Source organism: Leptonychotes weddellii, chromosome 3 (assembly GCF_054177405.1).
Source record: "Leptonychotes weddellii isolate Sample4059 chromosome 3, ASM5417740v2, whole genome shotgun sequence".
Taxonomy (NCBI): domain Eukaryota; kingdom Metazoa; phylum Chordata; class Mammalia; order Carnivora; family Phocidae; genus Leptonychotes; species Leptonychotes weddellii.
This window is the reverse complement of record NC_138371.1, coordinates 94,724,091-94,747,294: the sequence shown is the minus strand read 5'-3', so window position 1 is coordinate 94,747,294 and position 23,204 is coordinate 94,724,091. Positions and strand designations below refer to the sequence as shown.

The window sequence follows — 23,204 nt, the reverse complement described above, 5'->3', positions numbered from 1 at the left end:
GGGAGTCTGCTTCTCCCTCTAACCCTACCCTCTCTTGCGCTCTCTCTCTCACTCTCTCTTTCTCTCTCAAATAAAAAAAAAAAAATCTTAAAAAAAAAAAAGAAAAAAGGGGGGGGCTCTATCCCAGGGCCCTGAAATCATGACCTGAACCGAAGGCAGACGCTTAACCGACTGAGCCACCCAGGTGCCCCCGGTGGTTTCAAGTTTTTATTTAAATTCCAGTTAGTTAACATATAGCATAATACTAGTTTCAGGACCAACACTGTTCATTGAAAAGACAGTCTTTTCCCCATCATATAGTCTTGCTCCCTTTGTCATAGATTAATTAACTATATAAACATTGGTTTATTTCTAGGCTCTCTCTTCTGTTCCGTTTGATTTATGTGTCAGTTTTTGTGCTGGTACCGTACTGTTTGGACTAGCATGTCTTTGTAGTATATCTTTAAATCTGGAATTGTGATACCTCCAGCTTTGTTCTGCTTTTTCCTGGTTGGTTTGGCAGTTTAGAGTCTTTTGTTGCTCCATACAAATTTTAGGATTATATAATTTTGTGAAAAAATGCTATTGGTATTTTGACAGGAGTTACATTGAATCTATAGGTTGCTTTCGATAATATGGACATTTTAACAATTATTAATTCTTTCAATCCATGAATGAGCATGGTATATCTTTTCATTTGTTTATGTCATCTTAGTTTCTATTATCAGTGTTTTAGTTTTCAGAGTACAGGTCCTCACCTCTGTTAAGTTTATTATTCCTAGGTGTTTTTTTCCTTTCAGTGCAATTGCAAATGGAATTGTTTTCTTAATTTCGTTTTCTACTACTTTGTTTTGGTGTATAGGAATGCAACAGATTTCTGTATACTAATTTTGTATCCTGCAAACTTTACTGGGTTCATTTATAAGTTCTAATAGTATTTTGTGGGGGGGAGAGTCTTGAGAGTTTTCTTTGTATAGTATCATGTCTGCATGTAATGACAGCTTTACTTCCTCCTTACCAATTTGGATGCCTTTATTTCTTTTCCTTGTCCGATTGCTGTTCTTTGCCCATTTTTAAATTGGTGTGTGTTTGTTTTTTTGTTCTTGAGCTATAAGAATTCTTTATATATTCTGGACATAAGACTCTTACCAGATACATGATTTGCAAGTATTTTTCTCTGTTCTGTTGATTGTCTTTTTTTACTTGATTGGTATTTAAAAGTTTTTAATTTTTAAATTTGTCATTTTTTGTTGTTACTTGTGAACGGTAACCTTCTTTTGAGTAAGAAAAGCTCTGGATTTGAGCTAAGTTGAAAGAAACTATTTAATGTAATAATAGTTACATTATTGCTTATAGTTATTGCTTCCCTACCGCAATACTTGTAGGGAAGAGATGAGTTTCATCGCAGGTTCTATTTCTTGACATGTTCAAAATTAGGTTGTTCTAAGATGTGTAATTATGTTTATGTAAAACCCATGGACTTAATTTTTTTTAAATGCAGAACTGTGACTAAAAAACAGTAATGGAAAAGCAGCTGAATAGCAATTGGAAAGGAGTGTCCTATCTGTAATAGAACACTTCATCTTTGTAGGATTCTGTTTTGTTGCTAGGTTACCCAAAGGCCTTTCAGCTTTGAATGGCAAGAATATGGGAGTTAAAAATATGTTGTTTTATAGATGTTTCTTTTTCTTTTTTTCCATCTGCATATAATTAGCAAACCCCTTGAAGCAAAAATTACAGTTTTGCCTTCCATGGGTTTCAAAAAGCAAATTATTTTCTATGTAAGTCTTTCTCTTAATCATGCAGATGTGCTTATGCTCACAGGCGAATTGGATTTTCAGCATGAAAGAGCCAGTAATTATAGACTAGTCAGTGTCCTTTATCTGCGGCCACTTAATGATCTTTAATTAGATTTGATTGAAGTGAGGCCCATGGACATTAGTTTGGTTAAAAATGTGCATGCTTTTGAGTTTCTTGAGCAAAGCTAACATGTTTATGAGGAAAGAATGAAAGTATCATGCTGGTTAAATCTGTGAAAATTCCATAATAAACCTGCAGATAAAGAAAAAGTTAAAATATTGATTGCTGACAGAACTATAAACCAAATAACAGATAATCATAAAATTATCAACTATAATACATGCATGTATCTACAGCATCATTTTGCTGCCAACTGCATTCTGCCTTATGTTTTTCTACTAAAAAATAATTGTATAATTTGAAAAATGTTAGATGTCGTTTCTAAGTTGTTAGAAATGAGAAATACCTGTGCAAATCTGAAAGCGACTAGACCAATGTTGAATTGTTAGGTAAGATTTGAGTTGTTGCCCAGTGTAGCTAGGACAAGGCATTCATTTAAAGGTGAATTGAGTGTCTTCTTTGTTAAGAAGCCAAGCCATTATTATTGTGTAGCCTAAAAACCGTAATTGTGAGTAAGTGGATCCGGTGCTGGTAATGGGCTCCCATCCCCTCGCCTGCTTGTTTATTAGACTCTGTATATTATAAGGTCTGGGGTTCTGGTTCAGTATCTTAGGAAAGTGTTTCCATAGTCACAGATCCAGGGATAATATGGTATAAGGCTAGCAAGTATACTGCACTCTCATAAGGACAAGACCACCTAAAATAGCCTGGGAGAGACTGTTTCTGATACCAGTTTAAGTAGCTTAAGCTGCAACTGACAGCTTCATCCTCTGTGTGGAAGTAAAGCTTGCTTTTTTGATACTGTTCTTAAGGTTTATGTTAGGAATGTTCTTCCCTGTTTTTTCAAGGGGAAAAATCAGATAGTTAAAAAAATTTTTTAATACGAGTTTTAAAGAAGGCTCTCCTACATGAGTAAAGTCAGATGGAGAAGGTTCACCTCCCACTCAGTCCCCCTTTTAAAACAATCACTTGTATATAGTCCAGGCTTTTATTTTGGAAGAGGGTGGCAGTTGCCATTGGTGCAGATCACACTGAAGAAGTCGTGTGGGTGGAGAGTTGGCTGATGCTTAAGTTGCTGTGAGTAGGTATAGCTTTCAGAGCAGTGTTTGCATTGTACCAAGATCCCTGACAATCATGACTACTGGGAAAGGTAGGCTATTCTAATGTATTTTGAAATGCATTTGTAGTTATTAAATAAATAACGTACTTAAGGTATTTTATAGTTGCTTTGCTAACTAAAAATTGTGGATGAAACTTAGGAAAAGAATTGCTATGAATATTTCCATGTTGGCAGGGAAGAAATTGTGAAATGTACAGATGTATTAACATTAATGTTGACCTTCGAGAACTAGGGAGAAAGAGGAAGTAGGCACAAGAAGCGAGATAAGCTGTGTTTCATCTCTTCATTTCTTGTGCTTTAAATTTTTTTCTGTAACTCTTGTATTCACAGTATGTGGGTTATGAAAATAAATTATTTTGCGATTCAAGACATTTGTTACTGAGTATAAGCTGTCTCAAAGGAATCTGCTGGCCAGAAATTTCTAAGCTTTTTCAACAGCGGATAGAGAAAATGCATATAACTCATAGCAGTGTAGGGATGCTGCTTCTGTCTCGAGAATCACTGTGTAAGATTTTTCCTTCCCTGTGAAGACTGGCATTTTAAAAATGCAGAAATGAAACTGAAAAACTACAAAAGAAGAATTGTTTTTGCCAAAGTCTTACCGATTAGCCTTCGGTCTCTGCATGGAGGTTTTACCCAGGTTTTGGTAGCACTGAAATGATTTGAGAAAACGCCTCCATGAGAACAGGTTTGTGTTTGAAGAAAGTGCAATTGATGTGATACGAACAGCCCGTGTGTGGCTGCCCTGCCTTCCTGTGGGGCGCTCTTTCTTGCAGGCTTTTAATTTGTTGTCTCCGAAGGATCTTTCCAAACCCTTCAACTGAAACAGGTATTACACAGAGTAAAATTGTGCAGGATAACAAGTGTTCTTCTGCCTCCCACTGCGGGAAACTGGCACACATCCAGCTCATTTGTTCTCTGTTTATTTTGTAGTGGTGATTGTCACCGTGTGTCTGTCTATCTTAAGCTAACTTTGGTTAAGTTTGCTGCAAATGGTCATGTTGGAAGAAGCTGCATTTCTGCATGTTATATTTTAAAATTGAGAATTTGAAGTATACAGTGCTGGTGTTCCTTTTTTTTTTTTTTTTAGATTTTATTTATTTATTTGACAGAGAGACACAGCGAGAGAGGGAACACAAGCAGGGGGAGTGGGAGAGAGAGAGAAGCAGGCTTCCCGTGGAGCAGGGAGCCCGACGCGGGGCTCGATCCCAGGACCCTGGGATCATGACCTGAGCCGAAGGCAGACGCTTAACAACTGAGCCACCCAGGTGCCCCGCTGGTGTTCCTTTTTATTTCATCCTTCATTACAGTACTCTGTATTCAGGTTAAGCCGCTGTGGGAAATCAATACCTGGGCAGGAGAGTTAAATAATTCATGTTCTGATCCCTTCATTTGAGGATTTGAAAGTGTGTTTCTTATAAGTGGCATTTGTCTTACGTTGTTCTATTTTCGACTTTTTTTTTTTAAAATTGGGCAAAATAATTGTGGGAGTTGACTTTGTCATGTCAAAGGCTATGGAGAAAGCCCGTGGATCTGGGTTTAAAATAGACTGCCCTTTTGCTTGATAATTCCTTTCAAGTTGCCTATCTCATTAGTCACTGTTACTTGAAATGCAGCCTACTAAGCATTGGTAACTTCTACCCTAAAGGACTGCAGATACGGTAGGAAACGAGGATTACAAGCTGCTTCTTGGAGCAGTGGCTTGTTTGAATCTTCCTCTGTCAGTCCACGATTAATAAAGGGCCCATGAACAACCTGCAAAACAGAATATCAGCCATTTTACCACAATGGTGTATCAAGTATTTTAGTATTTTCAGAGCACGTTCCTGAAGGTTTGTTGGTTATTTTTGATTCTTCACAGCAGTTCCTTATGGAGTAATAGGCAGAGTAGCTTTCCAATACGGACACAGGAGGTTTCAGGTTTGCTGTAATTGGCTTGGTGGCCGGACAGAGAGCAGAGCGCTGGATTTTGCCTTCTCGAACCAGTCCTCCTCCTGGCAAACTCAGTGCTTCTTCCCTGCCGTTAGGATAAACCATTGGCTCTGTTTTTTCCTTTGATTCTCAAATTGTGCTATTTTTAGTAGTTGTCTTAGGGAATAATTTAAAAATGAAAGCATTCAAGGAGACATTAAACCAGGCTTTACAAGTTTTAGATGCCCCAGAAGTGGAATGTTCCTAGTCAGTTGTTTGCCCAGCGAGGGGCTGAGGGAGGTAATTCTGGGAGATGGAATTATACTATGAACATGATGAGTTTGTTTTTCAAAGCACTTTGGTATTGCTGGGGGGGAAAGTGCAGGAAGAAGATGGGCAAGTGCCTCGCATGCTGAGCTGAGAAACCCAGATTTTGATTGTAGGCCACTGACTGCTCAAAGTTAAATTTTAAAAATTGGGTTTGCAGGGAGAGAGACTAATACAGGGTGGCCAATTTTAACCTTACCCAAGTATAACAACAAGATTTAAACCAACCCTTGGCATTTCATAAAACCCAGGACATTAACACCAGTAAAGAAAAATAAGATGTAATTTAGGGTAAAGGATAGTCCTGTAAGTGAAAGAAATGTAAATCTATGAGGAGTTGACAAGTTTTCCCTTATAGTTTTTTTTTTTTTTTTTTAAAGATTTTATTTATTTATTTGACAGAGAGACAGCTAGAGAGGGAACACAAGCAGGGGGAGTGGGAGAGGGAGAAGCAGGCTTCCTGCCGGGCAGGGAGCCCGATGCGGGGCTCGATCTCAGGACCCTGGGATCATGACCTGAGCCGAAGGCAGACGCTGAACGACTGAGCCACCCAGGCGCCCCTTCCCTTATAGTTTTTTGATGCAGACTAGTGTGAATCATCAAAAAGTGTCCCCAGTCCTTTAAGTGGTTTTGGGGACTACTGGTCTAGGTGACTGGATTGTAAATGCACAGGTGACTTTGGGGCAGGAATGAGTAAGCATGTGGACACTGGAACCCCTCAGGCCGAGTGTAGGTGCTGTGCCTGAATGAGCACTGTGACCCGGGGCAGGCTCCCTGTCAGCCTCGACTTCCTCCTGTGTGAGCTGGGGGTGACAAGTCCTGCACCACTGGGAGGAGAAAGTGAGACAGTGCACGTAGATAATTTGGCACAGGACCTCGCCCATAGATACTGTCCTGTGTGATATAGGGACACAGTCCACTGTGGCAGCATCTGATGATATGATGGGAGGTAGAAGTTGGACTTAGGTTTAAAATGATACGGTTGATCTTTTTGCACAGATATGGAAACTCTCTTAAGAAAAAACAAGATGCAGAATCAGATATATAATAATATCCCTTAAAAAGAAACTGCCACCCAGTGCCCAGATCTTGGTTTCCACTACCACTAGGGCTCTCCGGGAAATGGCTGATTGTAGGGCCAGAGCAGAGACTATTCAGGATGAGCCTTTTGCATGTCCTGGTGCCAGAAAGTAAGAAAGTGCCCCAAAGGCAAAGGACAACGATGATGGGGTTAGGACAAAAGGACCCAGGAGTCAACTGTGAGAGATTTCCAGTGGCCACAGCTGGAACATCGAGCAATGAAACAATGTAGTATTGGATTGTAACCCACAGTATAAAATAAGTATTGATGAGTCCATACTGATAAAAATGAATGATTGAATAAATATGTAAATGGGGGAGGAGAGGGAAATCTCTGCAGAATTGCTCCAAATCATTCATGTCGCTACTCTACCCTAGAGGCAGAGAGCTTAGCTTCCTACTCTGTATGTAATGTGCACAGTGACTTCCTTCCAGAGAGTACAGCATGGACAAGAGGGAGCCGAGGAACTTTACAGTGGAGAAACCTGGCCAGCACTGCCTCAGCCAGGTGATCAGGGTCAACATCAGCAGGCTTGTTGAGAGCATGTACTTTGATAGTGTGATAGGAATGGCATTTACCTCTGTGGTCTTCCTCCCTAAAATCCCTACGCTCTGTCTAAATATGACCAAACCTCAGGTAACCCCAGTTTGAAGGATATGCTATAAACTGCAGAACCAGTACTGCTCAAAACTGTCAAGGTCAGGGGCGCCTGGGTGGCTCAGTCAGTTAATCATCTGCTTTTGGCTCAGGTCATGATCCCAGGTTCCTGGGATGGAGCCCCGCATCGGGACAGATAAAGGACAGTAGGGAAACAGTAAGGAACTTGGAATAAACTATGGGCTTGAGTTAATAATAATATATCAATATCGGTTCACTATTTATAATAAATACACTAACGTTAGGTGTTAATAATAGGGAGATTGAAGGTGGGGTATTGGGACCTCTCTTTTCTGCAATTCTGATATAGTCCCAATTATAAACAAAAAACCAGTAATGAGTGAGGGAGTTGGAAGAGAAAGCTTTTTGTTCTTATTTTGCTTTCTTCTGGTGATACTTGATTTATTTAACCATGCTTAAGCATGTGTTAATTTTGTTCTCTGAAAGAGGTTACATAATTTATCTGGGCAGCAGAATTAATTGCTTTTATTATGTTTTTAATTGTTCTGTGTATTTAAAACACCTAATATTATTTATTATAAAATAAAATCGGAGACAGAGAGAACCAGTTATAGAGGACTATTTCGGTAACAGAAATCTACCTAAGAGATGAGGAAGCCCTGAATTGGGACAGCCTCAGTGTGACCAGAGAAGGAGTACAATGAGAGACGGTTAGAGGCAGCCCTGGCCATACTTGGTGATTATTTGGGTGGTGCGTGGGGAGGACACCGCGGGAGATGCTAAGGGCGTAGGAAAAGCGGAGAAGAATTCTGTGTTTTGGCTTGACTGACTGGGTGGGTGGTAGAATTAGCGGAAGGAGGAGACTTGGAGGATGGCAGGTTTTGAGGATAGGGAGATGATTATAGTTTTGGACATTTCAACTTAGAATTTTGATATGTTATGTAGGTTTGGTTCAAGTGCGTTTGTATCTCAGAGTAGACACGGGGCTGGGGCTCGTATTGAGAGTAAGATTAGAATGTAGGTGTTTATTCTCAACTGTCATCTTATTTCTCTGCCTTCTTATACAGAAGTATTATTTGCCTCTGTTGGGTTCTTGAGAATGAAATCATTAGAGCAGGGGATGGCTGATTTGAAGGGTTATTACACAACAGGCAGGTAGCTCTTGGGGCAGTCACATTGTTGTGGGAAACTTTTCCAAATTTGGCTGTGAATTTTTCCAGCTGACTCACTTTTGTGTCTTCATGTGGTCGTAAAGAAGAATTGGGTCATGATTAGCACAGCAATCATTAAAATGATATTTCCGTTAAGAGTGCAAGGTGAAGATCTGATATCTGACATTTATTACATATATTGCCCTTTTAGGGCAAGCTCAAGAGTGAAGTAAGTACTGTGGTTGAAAGGAGAAAAGAATATTTAATCAGTGAAAGGATACACTGTGATTTTTGTTACTGTGACATTCAGAAATTAAGGTGTTGAAATACTAGTTGTTGATTCACAGAAGTTCACTTTTAGCTTTCATCACCGACATACAGACTGTTCACAGCCCTTAAGAGTTGCTTAAAACACCTCCCTTTCCTAAGTGATAGTAAAAATTTAAGTCTGAGGATATTCATTTAAAATAAACATCTGCGCTGTACCTATTGAGTACTTTTGTGAGAAATAAGTAACTATTTATTTTAAAGTTCTTATTTATTTATTTGTGAGCGAGTGCAGCGAGGAGGGGTAGAGGGAGAGGGAGAGAGAGTCTCAACCAGACTGTGCTGAGTGTGGAGCCTGACGGGGGGCTCGATCCCATGACCCTGAGATCATGACCTGAGCCAAAACCACGAGTCGGATGCTCAGCTGACTTCACCACCCAGGCGCCCCAGAAATAAGCAACAATTTAAATGCGCTACTTTTCTCTACCTTATTACCACACAGAAGTTTGGGGTTATTATTACAGTTATATTAGTAATGGTGACCAGTTCCTGGTAGACACGGCTATGTACTGGTTCGCGTAGGGGTGCCTGTCCTTGCAACTGCCAGCCTTCTTGGTTTATGGTCTTCAGATACGCTGTTCCCATTGGAATACACTTGACTCATCACACCCCACTTATCCTCTCGGTTTGCAGGCATCATTTTTGAGGATGCACAGGCTTCCCCAGGAGGAATGCCTTCTCTGGACCTCTGTAGCCTCTAGGAGTTTGCTTTCCAAAGGTTCACCATGCTGCCTGGCTGGCAGCTCTGAGAGTAGGGATGAGACTCTGTTTCGTTCTCTCAGTTGTCAGCACCCAGCTCAGGGCCTGGCACAGAATGAGCATTTTAAAAACATCTTCTGAATACACAAAAGTCATATGAATAATCTTCATTGTATAGATGAGAAACAGGCTCAGAGAATTTCAGTAACTTGTCTAAACTAAGAAACGTTCCCAGGATTTTTGAAGCCTGGAGAGTTTTTTGAAGTCTGTGTACCTTTTACCACTCTCCATGCTACCTCCCCAGGTTAGAGTCCCATGTGGAAGATTGAACTCCAATTACTGTTTCATTTCGTTTGGGAAACTGTACACTATCTAATTGATTTACCCCCAGTGCTGGAACTGCCAGAACCTTTCTTCAGCATGAATGTGAGTATAGCTCTGAGGTCAGGAGGCTTTCACTGGTCAGCTGCAACCCCCCCCCCCCCCATGATGTGCATGCACACAGAGGCTGCTCCCAGCTTCCCCGTACCCGGGAGCTAAGGCAGCTCCATAACCTGACCACACTGCATGGGACTGCTTCTGTATGATGTCCCATCTGGTCCGAAGCCCAGTCATCGAGAACACATTTACCCAGTGACCTTTGGAATGAAGAGGCTTGATTGAGCCAGGCAGATGCAAAGTTCTTGTAACTTTGTTAGAATGGGCTTCATGGAGTCTTCTTATAACCAGGTTCAAGGTGGAATAGGTGTATACATTTGATTTTTTTTTAAAAAAATGAAATTGGGAGAAAACCACAATTGAAAGGCCCCCTTTTTTTATCTTAAAATTCATTTTTAGCATCTTCCATTTACTTGGGTATATTTGTACAGAAATGAAAACTGTGCTTTATACTGTAGTCACTTACCTGCAGGTCAGGCCGCAATAAGCTGTGGAGCAGCTGCTTGCATATGCCCGTGGCCTTTGAGGCTGGGCCCAAGCGTCAGAAATTGGTGGCACTTTTTCAAAGAGGAAGAGTAACCTCCTGGTAGGGCCCCTTTTCCTGCTGAAAGAGTGATCTCTACCCTGGTACTTAATCAAAGGCATTCTTTTGCTTCATGTTCATAGTAAATTGGACCCTTCCTCCTACCCTTTCTCCCCTCCTACTCTTGAATTCCCAGTCCATGACAGAGATGCCTGAGTAATCCTCCTCACCTTTGTAGATGAGCGATATGCCTTTGGTGAAAGCTCTTCAGAATGATTTGGCCTTCCCTGAACCACCCTATCCAAACTGTCTCTCACTGCCCCCTGTGAAACTTTTCCTGCTTCTGTTCCAGGACGCTGTTCTTTTCCCGCATCCCCTTTTCACAGATTTGTGTTAACAAATGTTCACTCTTTGTACTGGAAGTTCCCTGTGGGCAGTTAGCATGCGTGTGTTGTTCTTACTGTATTCCCAGGCCCTAGCAAAGTGCCTGAAAGCTAGTAGATCCTCATGTGTTTATTGAATGAATAGACAAAGGAAGGAGGTAGTTATCCAAGACAGGTGGCAACTAGCCTGCTAATCCTTCTATAAATTACCTTGGCTGTTCTTCCTGTAAGCAAATTAATGCTTTGCTCCTGAACTTAGCGCTTCAGAAAGAGAATCTCTTGTCTCCTTTCCATTCTGTTTTCATTCCTTTCCTTTCTGCCTCTTGTCTTCCCCGCTCCCCACCATTTTCTCATGTAACTTTCCCCTCCTCCTGCCTTTAAGGAGCCCCTTACCTACTGGAAGAGAATCCCAGCCTCTTGGGTCGGAGCATGGTTTTTAGCTGGACTGAGGGTCTGTGATGGGGTCCAGGACCCCAGTCCTATCTGGTGTGCTCAGAAGTTCCCTGCAAGGTCGGGTTTGTGCCCAACAAAGACAGAGGGGAGAATAGGATGGCAGTGCTCATAAATTGGGTGGGAAATGCTGGTCTTCTTTGGCATAAATTGGGCAATATGATTATTATACGGGGAGTGCTGTGGGAAACCATTACAGAGGTAATGGTGAGTGAGCCTTAGTGGTTGGCCGAGATAATGGGCAGGTGGAGTGTGGCACACTCACTTGACCTTATGCTTCGGGCTGGAAAATAAGCAATTGATCAGTGTGACAGGACAGTTATCAAACAAATAACTTCACTAATATGCCTGTAATTTACAAATAACTAAGGATATCCTGTACCTTATGTCATATCACTGTTTACCTGCACTTTCTCCCCTTAAAAGGACACTTGCTCACCACCTCCGTAATACTGATACCTCCCTAAGCTTTCCTTTGCTTGCTTCCTGTTTGTAGTCTGCAGTCGTGTGGCCTTACACACGGCCGTGCATCAGAAAGTCCTTAGGAGCTCTTAGCTGGCAGATACTCAGTCTGGATCATTCTCTAGACAAATGACAGCAACAAACCTGAGTGTCGTTTGCAATTAATGGTACCCAGATGTAATTAAAAGAATTTTAGAAAGCTAAGTACTTTGAAATTTTGAAACCAGTTATTCTTGATTTATATTACTTTTTGCTTTGTAATTATAAAATAATTACCGCAGTGTGAGCTACAGGTAGCTGTTGGAGCAGGAGCAGGCTCAGTAAGAGACAGTAGTGCCTTAGCAGGAGATTTGTTGGAAGCTTGTGTGTGTTAGTTATCAAAAGCCCTATTTCTTATGAACATAGAAAACTGACTGTAATAGGACTTCTAACTTTTCAGTTTGTAAGACTGAAGTTACTCAGATTTGAATGAACATTGGACCAAAGAAACAAACAGTAATAGTTGCAGAAAATACAACAGACCCAAACTCTTGATGCATTTACTCAGAGATACTTACCAGGAAAGAGCTCTTTTTCTTAAAACCAAACTGTAAGGATTTCTTCACTACAGTGGTTAATTTTTCCTTAGGCTCTCTTTTTGAGCTCTCCTGAGCTTGACTGATCTGTTTCATAGGATTCAGTGTAGATTTTGATAATCTTATTTCCGAGGAGAAAAGCCTGAGACGTGGCTAAAGGCTCATGGCCAGAGAATGTGAGTCACTAGTGACTTGATTAAATTCACTTTCTATCAGGCTCTGGGCAGCAGGCTAAAGCAGGATACAGAAAGGCCAGAGGACTTTTATTCCAGAACACCTTTGACATCTAAAGGAAAGTTATACCTATGGCTACTTCCTTAAGCCTCTTCTCCCCTCCTTCTCTTCCTCCAGCTACTGAAGTTTGGCTTAGGTGACTAATAGAGGGGGTAAGAGGGTCCCAGCTCTGTGAACCTGGCAGGCAGAGGAAGCAGGAGAAGCTCTTTTAGGGAAGGCTCTTTCTGCTTTTGTCTTACCCTGGATCTTTCCAGAGTTGAAGGCACTAACTCACAGCTGTCTGGGAACAATGGTCCTTAACAGCATGTAAAACCAGGTTTTCAGTCTGCCTAAGAGTTCCTGTGGCTCACCCGAAGACGTTAATACGGAGTCAGGTCAAGTGTTCACAGAGCTCAGTGGCTCGCTGTTCTAGCAAGTAAGGGTAGTTTATTCCCATCTTCCCTAATTCCCCCTCTGGGGATGTCTTTGATGCTCAGGATATTAGCAGTCTCTTTGTGTTCCCTTCCTTTTGGTTTGGTTCCTGGGGTGAGTTTATGAGTTTATAGTCTTTCTGAGGTGTGTTGGGAGATACTCTTCCTCAAGATTGATCTGTACCGGATTATTGCTGTGTTGCTGTAGGTTCTTTTCTCTGGGGGAAGGTACAGTATTAACAGGGTTTTCGTTTAAATTGGGCTTTCAGATGGGTCAAGAGATACTAACTTCCGTATACCTAACTGCTGGGCATGACTTGGGGACTTTGCCTTCAGTTCTCTGCTCCTTGGTGCCCAAGATGTGGTCCCAGAGTAGTGGGGCTTCTGAACCCCTGTGTGTGCAGAAGGCAACTGGCCAGTTGATTCATTATTCTTGTCAGAAATTCCTTGCCAGTCCTACATCTGCCCAGGAGTCGTCTTTGGAATTTGTTCTCGCTATATATTCACTCAGCATGGTAGTCCAAGGTGTTCCTGAATTATTCAGATGTGTGCACATTTAAAGCCTCTCCCATCCCCAGTCACTGTTAAGTCCCTCGATACTGGACACAAGAAATAGAGTGAGTCATGTCGGAGGGTTCGTAGGCGGGCACAGTAGATCCTTTCTGAGTTTATTTGGCCCTGTTCTACTTACTCCTGTTCTCTATTCATTTGAATATCCTGTGTGTTCCTTTAGCAAAATATCACACTGAATCATAACAGCTGCTGGTTGTATATGTCTGTTCCCTGTGCTGGGCTGTGAGCTCTATAGAGTGAGAACCATGACTTTTCTGCCTGCATTTCAGCTCCCAGCAGAGTACCTGGCACACAGTTGTGCTTGATAAATAGCTGCTGAAGAGGCGAAGGAAGGAGAGTGCATGTGCTGTGTTCTTTGTGTTCAGAATAGGCATCTACTCCGGTGGCCCCCAGTGAGAGGAGACTGATGCTTCTGGGCATCCATCCAGGTTTAGTCTAGAAGGGACAGAGGGACTACTTTGAGACCAAACCACCTCTCAGCTGACCCTGTGCCCTGGACTTGAACTTCTAAGTTACAGAGAGGCAGGTTTTAAAAATTGTTACCGCTTAGCAGAGGCATATCGCTAATTTAGCTCTCTTTTCTCGTCATTATAAATGCCTAATTTCTTTTCTGTGACCCTGAGAAAACTGTTGTTGAGACCATCCCCGAGGCATCTTGACAAGTGGGCAGCTGGATCCTTTGCTTTTAGAGACAGCTCTAGGGAAGGTGGTTTGACTGGGCCTTCCCTTTCTCAGAAATGCCCATACGGTTTTTTTCTGCTGTATAACCTGAATTTTTGTATGCCTCTTAAGAGCATTTTAAAAATATCTACTCCCGGGGGGGCCTGAGTTGGTCAGGCGTCTGACTCGGATTTGGCTCGGGTCGTGGTTCTCGTCGGTTGTGTGGTCGAACCTGCGTCAAGCTTCACACTCAGTAGGGAGTCTGCTCGAGGTTCTCTCTCGGTCTGCTTCTGCCCCTTCCCCCGCTCACACACACTCTCTCAGTTTCTCTCTCTCTCTCTCTCTCAAATAAATAAATAAATCTTAAAACAAAACAAAACAAAAAACACAGCTACTCCTGGGGTGCCTGGCTGGCTTAGTTGGAAGAGCATGCAGCTCTTGATCTCAGGGCTTGTGAGTTTGAGCCCCACATTGGCTGTAGAGATTACTTAAGTAAATACATAACTAAAAAAACCCAAATCTATTCCTGATTCTTCAGCTCCATCCACATATTTTTGAAGGGCTGGCTTTTTGTACTGATAGCATAACACAAACAATGACGGTGTACATAGTTGCCATCAGCTGTGGGCCTGTGGTTTTTCTGTCTTCACGTATATCGTGTAATCTGCAGGAGATCCTTTAATCTGGCACAGAGATTCTCTGGGTTGCAAGTACAGGGAAACAAGCCCCACTATGCATGGGAAAAGGGAAATCAACTGGCTCCTGTGACTGGGTGTTGGGGAGGCTTCCCTGCGGTCTCTGAGGCGCCGGCTTGGTGTTGCCCTCCCTGCTCTCTCTCCACCTCTTGCTCTGCTTCCTTCCGGTTTGCTTCATGCTTAGACAGGTGCCTCCATGTTGTTGGCTCCCGCACTTCTGGGCTTGCATCTACACAGCCCCAAGTTCAGAAGAGAGAGGCTCCAGAATTAATTACGGTGGTGGCCCTGTCCGAGTCCTGAAGCTTTGGCCAGGCCTGGGTTTGCCCATTCCCCGAGGCAGGGGTGAGGTCACTCTGAGGGGGAGCGAGAGAAGGGTGGTCACCCAAGACTTGCTCTTTGCTGTCAGTGCAAGACGGGGTTGAGGCTGAGCAGGCAACACTTTGGATGCTCTAGGTGGGCACTAACTATTATCCCTTCTTTTCCACAGATCGGAAAACAGAGTGTATTTCCATTTTCTTTTTAAACCTTGAGGTTAGTCTTAATGTGACAGGGCAGGCCTGTGACTGATGGCCCCGCCTTTGGGCAGGCTCACTGCCAGCTCTGTCTTTCCTCTGCCACAAAATCATCCTCTGTTGTCCATACGTACCTACATCTCTCCTGAGCCTGCTCATTGTTACCTGCTCAGAAACCAGAGAGCAGCAGCCAGAACCCTTTCGGTCTGAAAGAAGGAATGAGCCTTGATCTGCACCTGCAGAAGGCACTTACCACTTCTTACCCGATGTGAACATTGCGCTCCCACCAGGGCCTCTAAGAAGCAGGTCTTGGTGGAGGTCTGCCTCAAGACCTCCTTACATTCTGTTCCCCTCTCCAGTTTCCGATGGTGTTGTCTTTGCCTGTCTTCTCCCCAGTTTTTCCCCTTTTAGCTCCCTTTGTAAAGGATGAGTAAACCTAAACGAATTTTTGCCTCTTTATCCTGTCTCTTCTCGTTTTATCTGCACTAAGGGTGTCATGGCTGAGATAGTCTTAAATGCACCCCCCCACCCCGAGCTTCCTGGCAGCAAGTTCTTGGCTGAAAGAGTGGAAAGTGATCCCTCGCTGTGATGCTTGATGGTGTTTCAGGTTCGCCTTTTCTGTGGTAGAGTGGATTACCGGCGCCAAAGGGGCAGCAGTAGCCCTTGTTAGCACCTCTCGAGCTTCCATTATGCCATTTCCATTTTATACTGTGAAATATGCCAACGTTTCCAGCCAGGCTAAAGCTTATTATATCCCTCGTGCCCTGACAAAAGCATTTCTTAGTTTTATTAATAGTGGAGAGGAATGGAACTTCTGGTTCAGGATATGGATAGCGTGAAGGGTGTTTTTCACGGAGCGTTATTAAAGGACTGATCCTATTTGACGCTGATTCATATCAACTGGACTTGGTGGGGGGATACACCTACCCACTCACCATATTTTGAAGGAGGAGGAATGTAGAAACTTAGAAGGAAAGCAGTCTTTTGCCCTGCTACCCAGTTCAGACGGTGTGGCTTGCATTTCTATGCCCCTCTAGGCACCATCCAACTTCGCTTAAAATTAAAAGCTATTGAGGACAAATGGGCAAGAACTGTAGTTTGGATAATGAGCAAAGTAACTTTTTATAAGTGTTCAGATCCATGAACATGGGATGTCTTTTCATTTATTAGCTCTTTAATTTCTCTTAATAGTGTTTTGTAGTTTTCAGCATACATGTCTTCTTAATGCTGTTGTCAATTGAATTGTTTTCTTAATTTCATTTTTGGATCGTTCATTGGTGATGTATAGAAATACAATTGATTTTTCTGTGTCGGTCTTATATCAGGTTACCTTGCTGAGCTTATTTATTAGTTCTAATAGTTTTTTAATGTTTAGACTTTCTACATATTAGATTATGCATCTGTGAATAGACAGTTTCAGTTCTTCCTATTTGATCTTGATGTTTTTTTTTCTTTCTTTACTAATCGCATCGCCTAGAACCTCTAGGATAGCGTTGAATAAAAGTGGCAAGAGCAGGCATCTTGTCTTATTCCTGATCTTAGGGGTAAAGCATCTAGTCTCTCACCATTAGATAGGATGTTAATAGTGTGTTTTTTGTGAGTTCCCTTCTAATCTCTATTGTGTTTTTAGCATGATTTTGTTTTGGTTATTGTCAAATACTTTGCTGCATCTATTGAGCATGTTGTTTTGTCTTTTATTCCATTAATACAATGTATTAAATTAATTGATTTTTATAATTAAACCAACATTACATTCCTGGGATAAGTCGCACTTGGCCATGATGATAATTCTTTGTATATGTTGCTGGATTTGGTTTGCCTAGTATTTTGTTGAGGATTTTTATGTGTATGTTTGTAAGCGATATTAATGATTCTGTGTTAATTACCTTAAGTAAGTAGTTTTCTTAAGCAAACATCTGTTATAAGAAATAAGTAAAATAATGCACAGAAAGCACTTAACACAGTGCTCAGCACATAGTAAGTGGCCAGTTTATGCAGATTGCTTTTTTCTTTTTAATTATCATGACTCAGATTGGAGGATCTTGAGTTGGACAGATATGGACTTGAATCTTGGCTTCTTCCACCTTCTAGTTAGCCTCATGACTTTGGGCCCTGGATATTATACCTGGATGTGTTAAGTTTTTTTCACCTTTAAGAGTAGAGTTGTCAGGAGGATTTGATGAGAATATGCAGAGCACCAAGCACAGGGTCTGGCACGCAGTTACAGGGTGAGATGGGGTGAAAGACACACTTCTGGCCATGTAGCACGGAGAAGGACATGGTTGGCTCTTTCTGGATGGAGCTGGGCAAGAACTCAGAGGGGCACCCAGCAGTAGACTAGTGTTTTCAAGAGTAACATAGGAATACGTTGGTCACATCGGGCAAGACTGCAGAAAGCAAAGCTTTGGATCTGTGAACAATCAAGAAAGAAGAAATTTGGGGATATTTATAAAAGCAGCCAGCCTTTGGGCTTATTATCATGTCTCTGTGCAGCCTCTTTGGGGAATGCTAATTATATTCTAGTTACTAAGCTGCCACATTCCTTACTCCCTTGGAGGAGAATTTCCGTAACAGGGGAGTGGGTGAATCTACAAGCCTGTCAGGAATATCAGCTTCCACAAAATGACCCTAGTGCAGTGAAACAGAGAGTTAGTTGTCTTTGCTTTAGAAAATGAGACATTTTGGGCGCCTGGGTGGCTCAGTTGGTTAAGTGACTGCCTTCGGCTCAGGTCATGATCCCACGGTCCTGGGATCAAGTCCCGCATCGGGCTCCCTGCTCTGCGGGGAGCCTGCTTCTCCCTCTCCCACTCCCCCTGCTTGTGTTCCCTCTCTCTCTGTGTCTCTCTCTGTCAAATAAATAAATAAAATCTTTAAAAAAAAAAAAAAAAGAAAATGAGACATTTCCTCCCCATTGGACTTCCACTAGTCAAAGCCTGCCTTAGGAGGAAAGAGAGGAAAAGCTTTGTGGTTTAGGTTCTCGCCTTCCTGGCAGATGGACAATGGAACAGACATTTCTTAGTTTCTGTGACATTTTGTTTGTTCTCGTGGATGAGTATATACATTTGCTAAATGGACAGTGCAATCCAAGTCTCATAATTCCAGGTTCTAGACACTGAACTTGAAGGCTTGTCTTTAGACTGATCTGTTTCTCCACCAACCTTGGACCCAAACCTATTGTCACGGTGGTATATAGAGTGGTTTTTCTGATCTTTTTGTTTTTAAAAATACTTATTTGAGAGAGAATGTGTGTGTGAGTGAGGGGAGGGGCAAAGGGGGAGAATCTTCAAGCGGACCCCCCGCTGAGCACCAAGTCCAACGTGGGGCTTGATCTCACAACCCATGAGATTACCGCCTGAGCCAAATCCAAGAGTCAGACATGTAACCGACTGAGCCACCCAGGCACCCCTCTGATCATTTTTGACCCATAGAATGTGTCTGTGGCTTGTCGCTTTATATCTTTCCCTATCTGGCTTGGTTAAAGTTTAGTTCTGAGGCAGCTGGGGCCCTGGGAGGGCTTGCTCAGGGATTTCAGGGCCTGAGTCAGGTGAGGCTGACGGACTGCTTCTGCCCTCCGGGCCGGCCACGGTCACTCTCTAGCCTCCACCCAGCACCTTGTCCACAGTTCAAGACTTGTGCAAGACACATTCACAGACTTGCTTAGAATTCTGCTGGTTTGCTTTTAGGTCCACGGATGACTGTGTTCTCTGGCCTTTTGTTTCTTCAAAGGGTCCTGTCTCTTCTGTGTTTGAAAATCTCTTTTGTACCCGTAGCCCTTTTCAGCATGCTATTTGCTGCTTTCACTCCACTGTGCCTACTTACGGGGTTGCCAGGAATGAGGTGATGGAGAGTTGGACGAAGATCACAGTGTTGCTCTGTAGAAACTTCATGAGTCATTTAAAAATGTCTTGTCCCAGTGATGTAAAAGGGGGAAGGGAGCCCAGGTGATTTAAAAGGATTAAAAGACTGGGACCTGAAGGCCCAGGTTTCTACCCAAGACTGTCAAATGAGAGTAGTGACTCTCGGATGACGGCTTTTGTGGTGGTGGCTTGAGATAGAATCAGTTATTCCTTTGGGCTCAGGGAAAACTTACCCTTCTGTACGACCATTTTCTGTGTGACAGATGTTCTGCAGTGTGAAAAATTTTAAACTAATGTTAATGGCACAAGCAAGAATAGCTAAAAATACTCATTTTCACACATTTTTGTCTTAAAGGTCTAGAAAAAGAGGATATAGCCTAACATTTGTCTGCTTAGCCGAAAACCCTAAAGAAAATAGGATTTCAGTGACGAGTAGAGTTCAGTATGGATTGCTTAGTTGAGAAACACAGAAATCTATTGGAACCTGGGACTTGGAGGCTTCTCCTTCGGGGCTGCATCTAGAGTGGATCCACTCTAACCACAGCAAATACAGCTTCTCTGTCCAGTGAAGGAATAACACATTCTATGTAAGAGAATTTCCTAGTTGATTGAAATTGGGTACTTTTCAGAGGGCCTAACCTCCTTTTTAATTTGATTTTTTTTCCGGGTATTCAGAAAGCTGGTGAACATAGAACAAACTTACTTCTTGTTAGTTTTCAAGGCTCAGTTGGCTTTTATCCCTCCAGACACCTTTTCAGGTGAAGTATCTTTAAATGTAAAGCAGTGTGGGGGGGAAAAAAAAGCAGTGTGTCCAACTGCTAATCTGGAAAACAAATAACATTCTTTTCCCTTTCCCCTGGATTTCTAATTCCAATAGGACATATGAATTATTTTCTTTCTCTCTCTCTTTTTTTTTTTAATTTATTTATTTACTTTAGAGAGAGAGAGTGGGTGCGCAAGCATGTGTATGAACAGGGGGAGGGGCAGAAGGAGAGGGGAGAGAGAAAATCCCAAGCAGACTCTGCATTGAGTGCGGAGCCTGACGCGGGGCTCAGTCCCACGACCCTGAGATCCTGACCTGAGCCAAAACCAAGAGTCGGACGCTCAACCGACAAAACCACCCAGGTGCCCCGAATTACTTTATTAGTACAGAGGTCAGAGGTCACATGAAAATAACTGAATCTTTTTTAAGAAAAGATTTTGTTTATTTATTTGAGAGAGAAAGCATGAGTGGAGGGTGGGAGGGGGAGAGGTCGGGCTCCCTGCTCAGCGGGGTCTCCAAGAACATTCTACTCTGGTGCTCGAACACCTTCCTACTTTGTGCAGACATTGGAGATTGCTCAGTTTGTAGCTTACTGGTCATTTTTCACCCTGCCTTGTGTGTGGAATTTTCACTCCTGCTTGCACAGCCTGCAACTCAGTACATTTCTAGAGCTCTCTTTCTCTTTCTGTGTAGCTTCCCTTTCTCAGCACTCTGCCTGTACCTTCCAGCCCCCTCTGCCTCCTTGAAGACTGATGATCTTCATTTTCTCAACTTAGCAAGGCTTCCAGGTCCGATTTGGGGTCCCCCTTCCAGTATTTGGTGGCCTGGAAATTGTGTCCAGGCAGGAAGTTGGGTGACTGTATAGGTCACCTTGTCTCTCTCTCGGGGCTCACAGTTCTGCACTGTCTGTTGTCCCATCTGAAAGAGTTGTTTTATAGACTCTGGCTTCTCGCTGTTTGCTGAAAGTGGTTGAGTCTGGCTGGTCCTTGCTCCAGTAGAAACCCCAGGAAATCCGGTGACACTGGCCCATTGAAGATAATCCTCACTAAGTGAATGCAGTTCTCCATGGTGTGCCTTCCCATGATAGAAAAACTGAACAGACTTAACATGAATTTCTGAGTGAAGCATAATAGTGTTCTCATGTCCCCTGTTCATTATGCCGCTTTCCCACAGACTGGGACTGTTACTGTTACTGTTCTGACAAGAATAATGATTAGAGTTCCCCTGAGGGCAGATGGGCTGAGAGCAGTCCTTGTCACTGCTAATACTGGTAGTGCTCAGTGGGTGGCATTTCCTTTGGGTTGTCCTTGTCCTTTCCATCAGACGCACTTTTACCCTTGGGAAGGGCTCGTTAATGTGCTTGCAGTTCAAGAATCACCTTTTGAATCCACATGGGAAGTCTGTGCTAAGAGACCGTCGAACTTCTGCGGAATTGATGTGTGGATTGAAAGAACCGTCTATGAAAGAGGATTGCTTGATCTGGGAAATCTGGGAACTGTAAAGGCATGTTTGGAGGAAGCTAATTTGCACAAGGATATGCATGTAGAAGGATGGGTCGTACCCCCACCAGTGTTGGATAAAAGAAGCGACGTATTTTGAAGTGGATTGTTGATAGTTGTGAGGAACAGTAGGCTCCGGAGTGGACACGAGACTTGACTGTTGAAAGCTGAGCCAAGAAGCCACCAGATCAAGGAAACAGGCTGCTCTTTGTGTTTTCTGGTCAACAGTTATTTACTTTAGATGTATTGATAAAGATCTAGCGCTCTTATTCAGAAATCATGAATATTGCCAGCTACAGAGCTTTGTTTTCTTTTCTTTTTTCTTTTTTCCTTAATTACCCTTAGGTTCTTTGTCCAGCCTCCTAAATGCCTCCCAGATGCCACGTAAGCCCATGGTACCCCCATATAGTGCACCATGGTAGCTTTAATTTTGTGTCATCCAAATGTTGTTTCTAAATATGTTGATTTTTAAAAGCCCAAAGATGTTTTTTCTTTTTAATTTTAAAGCAACCTGAGAAATATTCCTTGGATCCACTGATGCTTAGAACATTTAGAAGTTAATGAGCTGACGAAACAATGCTCAACTCCGCTAAAAGAGAAACGAAACATTGAGGAGGAAGCATTTTTTTCACCTGTCAAATTGACTGACATTTAAAAATGATAGTACTATAAGTTGGCTAACTATTAAAAAATAAAAATAAAAATGATAGTATTTAGTATTGGCAAGGGTGTGACACACAGGCACTTCTTTGAACTTCCAGGAAAAAAAATACCTCACCTTTCTGAAAATAAGTTTGGCAGTGTATACTAAAAACTTACACTTTTGGACCCAGCAGGTATTACTTCTAAGGTTTTTTTTTTTTCTTTCTGAAAATTGTTAGAAATTTAAACAAAAACACAAGTAGGAAGGTGTTTGTTGCAATGTTATTTCTAATGGTGACATATTAGAATGACCCCAAATGCCTAACAACAAGAGAGTTTCAGTTGTGGCATTTTTTTCATTACAGAGTACCAAGCAACCATTAAAACGGTGTTTATGAACCATATTTCATCACATGGAAAAACGCACATATTTGAAATAAGCAAAATACCAAATGATAAGTAGCCTAGTGTCAGCTGTTATTGAAAAATGCATCAGGGGCGCCTGGGTGGCTCAGTTGGTTAAGCGACTGCCTTCGGCTCGGGTCATGGTTCCAGAGTCCCGGGATCGAGTTCCGAGTCGGGCTCCCTGCTCGGCGGGGAGTCTGCTTCTCCCTCTGACCCTACCCCCTCTTGTGCTCTCGCTCTCTCTCTTTGAAATAAATAAAATAAAATCTTTAAAAAAAAAAATGCATGCAAGAATGGTCAGAAATAACGCCAGAATGTTAAAGGAACTGTTTTTAGGTGGTGGTTTTTATAAGAGATTGTTTTCTTCTTTATTTTTCTGTTTTCCAAAATTGGAGCAGGAGAGCATTCTAGATATGTGAAAGCAAACATGATGTTTGTATCTGCATTCTGGACTTACCTAAGACCTTTCTAGACCCTGGACTGGCACTTCAGATCCCAAGAGTAGGCACACCATTCATCTCTCTAAGGCTAGTTTGTTGTTTTACATTCGGGTGGAAAAGTACCTTTCTTTCTTTCTTTTTTTTTTTTTAAACAGTGATTTCTCTGCTTACTCTTCAGATAAAAATTTTGATGATGAAGATTCTGTGGATGGTAATAGACCTTCCTCTGCTAGTTCTACATCGTCCAAAGCTCCGCCCAGCTCACGGAGAAACGTTGGAATGGGGACCACCCGCCGGCTTGGGTCATCCACTCTCGGATCCAAGTCTTCAGGTAAGACCAACACCCTCGGGGTGCTCTGGGGTTGGCTCTGCCAGTGTTTAAAACCAGATGTGCATGTGCTTGCCTTCTGTGTCCTTCAGGAGTGAAGTGATTCCGTTGGCAATAAATTTCTGCTTGCTGTTTTTTAAGTTAGTACTGTGCTGTCCATACTGATAGCTGATAGGGTAGAAATTTGAGCTGCTGTGTTGCCAATGTTCTGGTATGGGGGAG

General features: G+C 42.4%; 1 protein-coding gene across 6 annotated transcripts in view; it reads left to right on the top strand.

Annotated features, from left to right (window-relative positions):
- The window catches only part of CLASP1 (cytoplasmic linker associated protein 1), a 248,232-nt gene that overhangs the window by 119,147 nt on the left and 105,881 nt on the right, over positions 1-23,204 (top strand). For all 6 annotated transcript variants that reach the window (XM_081814611.1, XM_081814613.1, XM_081814612.1 and 3 more), the window contains exon 9: positions 22,833-22,985. In XM_081814611.1, coding sequence (XP_081670737.1) covers positions 22,833-22,985 — 153 coding nt within the window. The remainder of the gene's footprint in view (positions 1-22,832; positions 22,986-23,204) is intronic.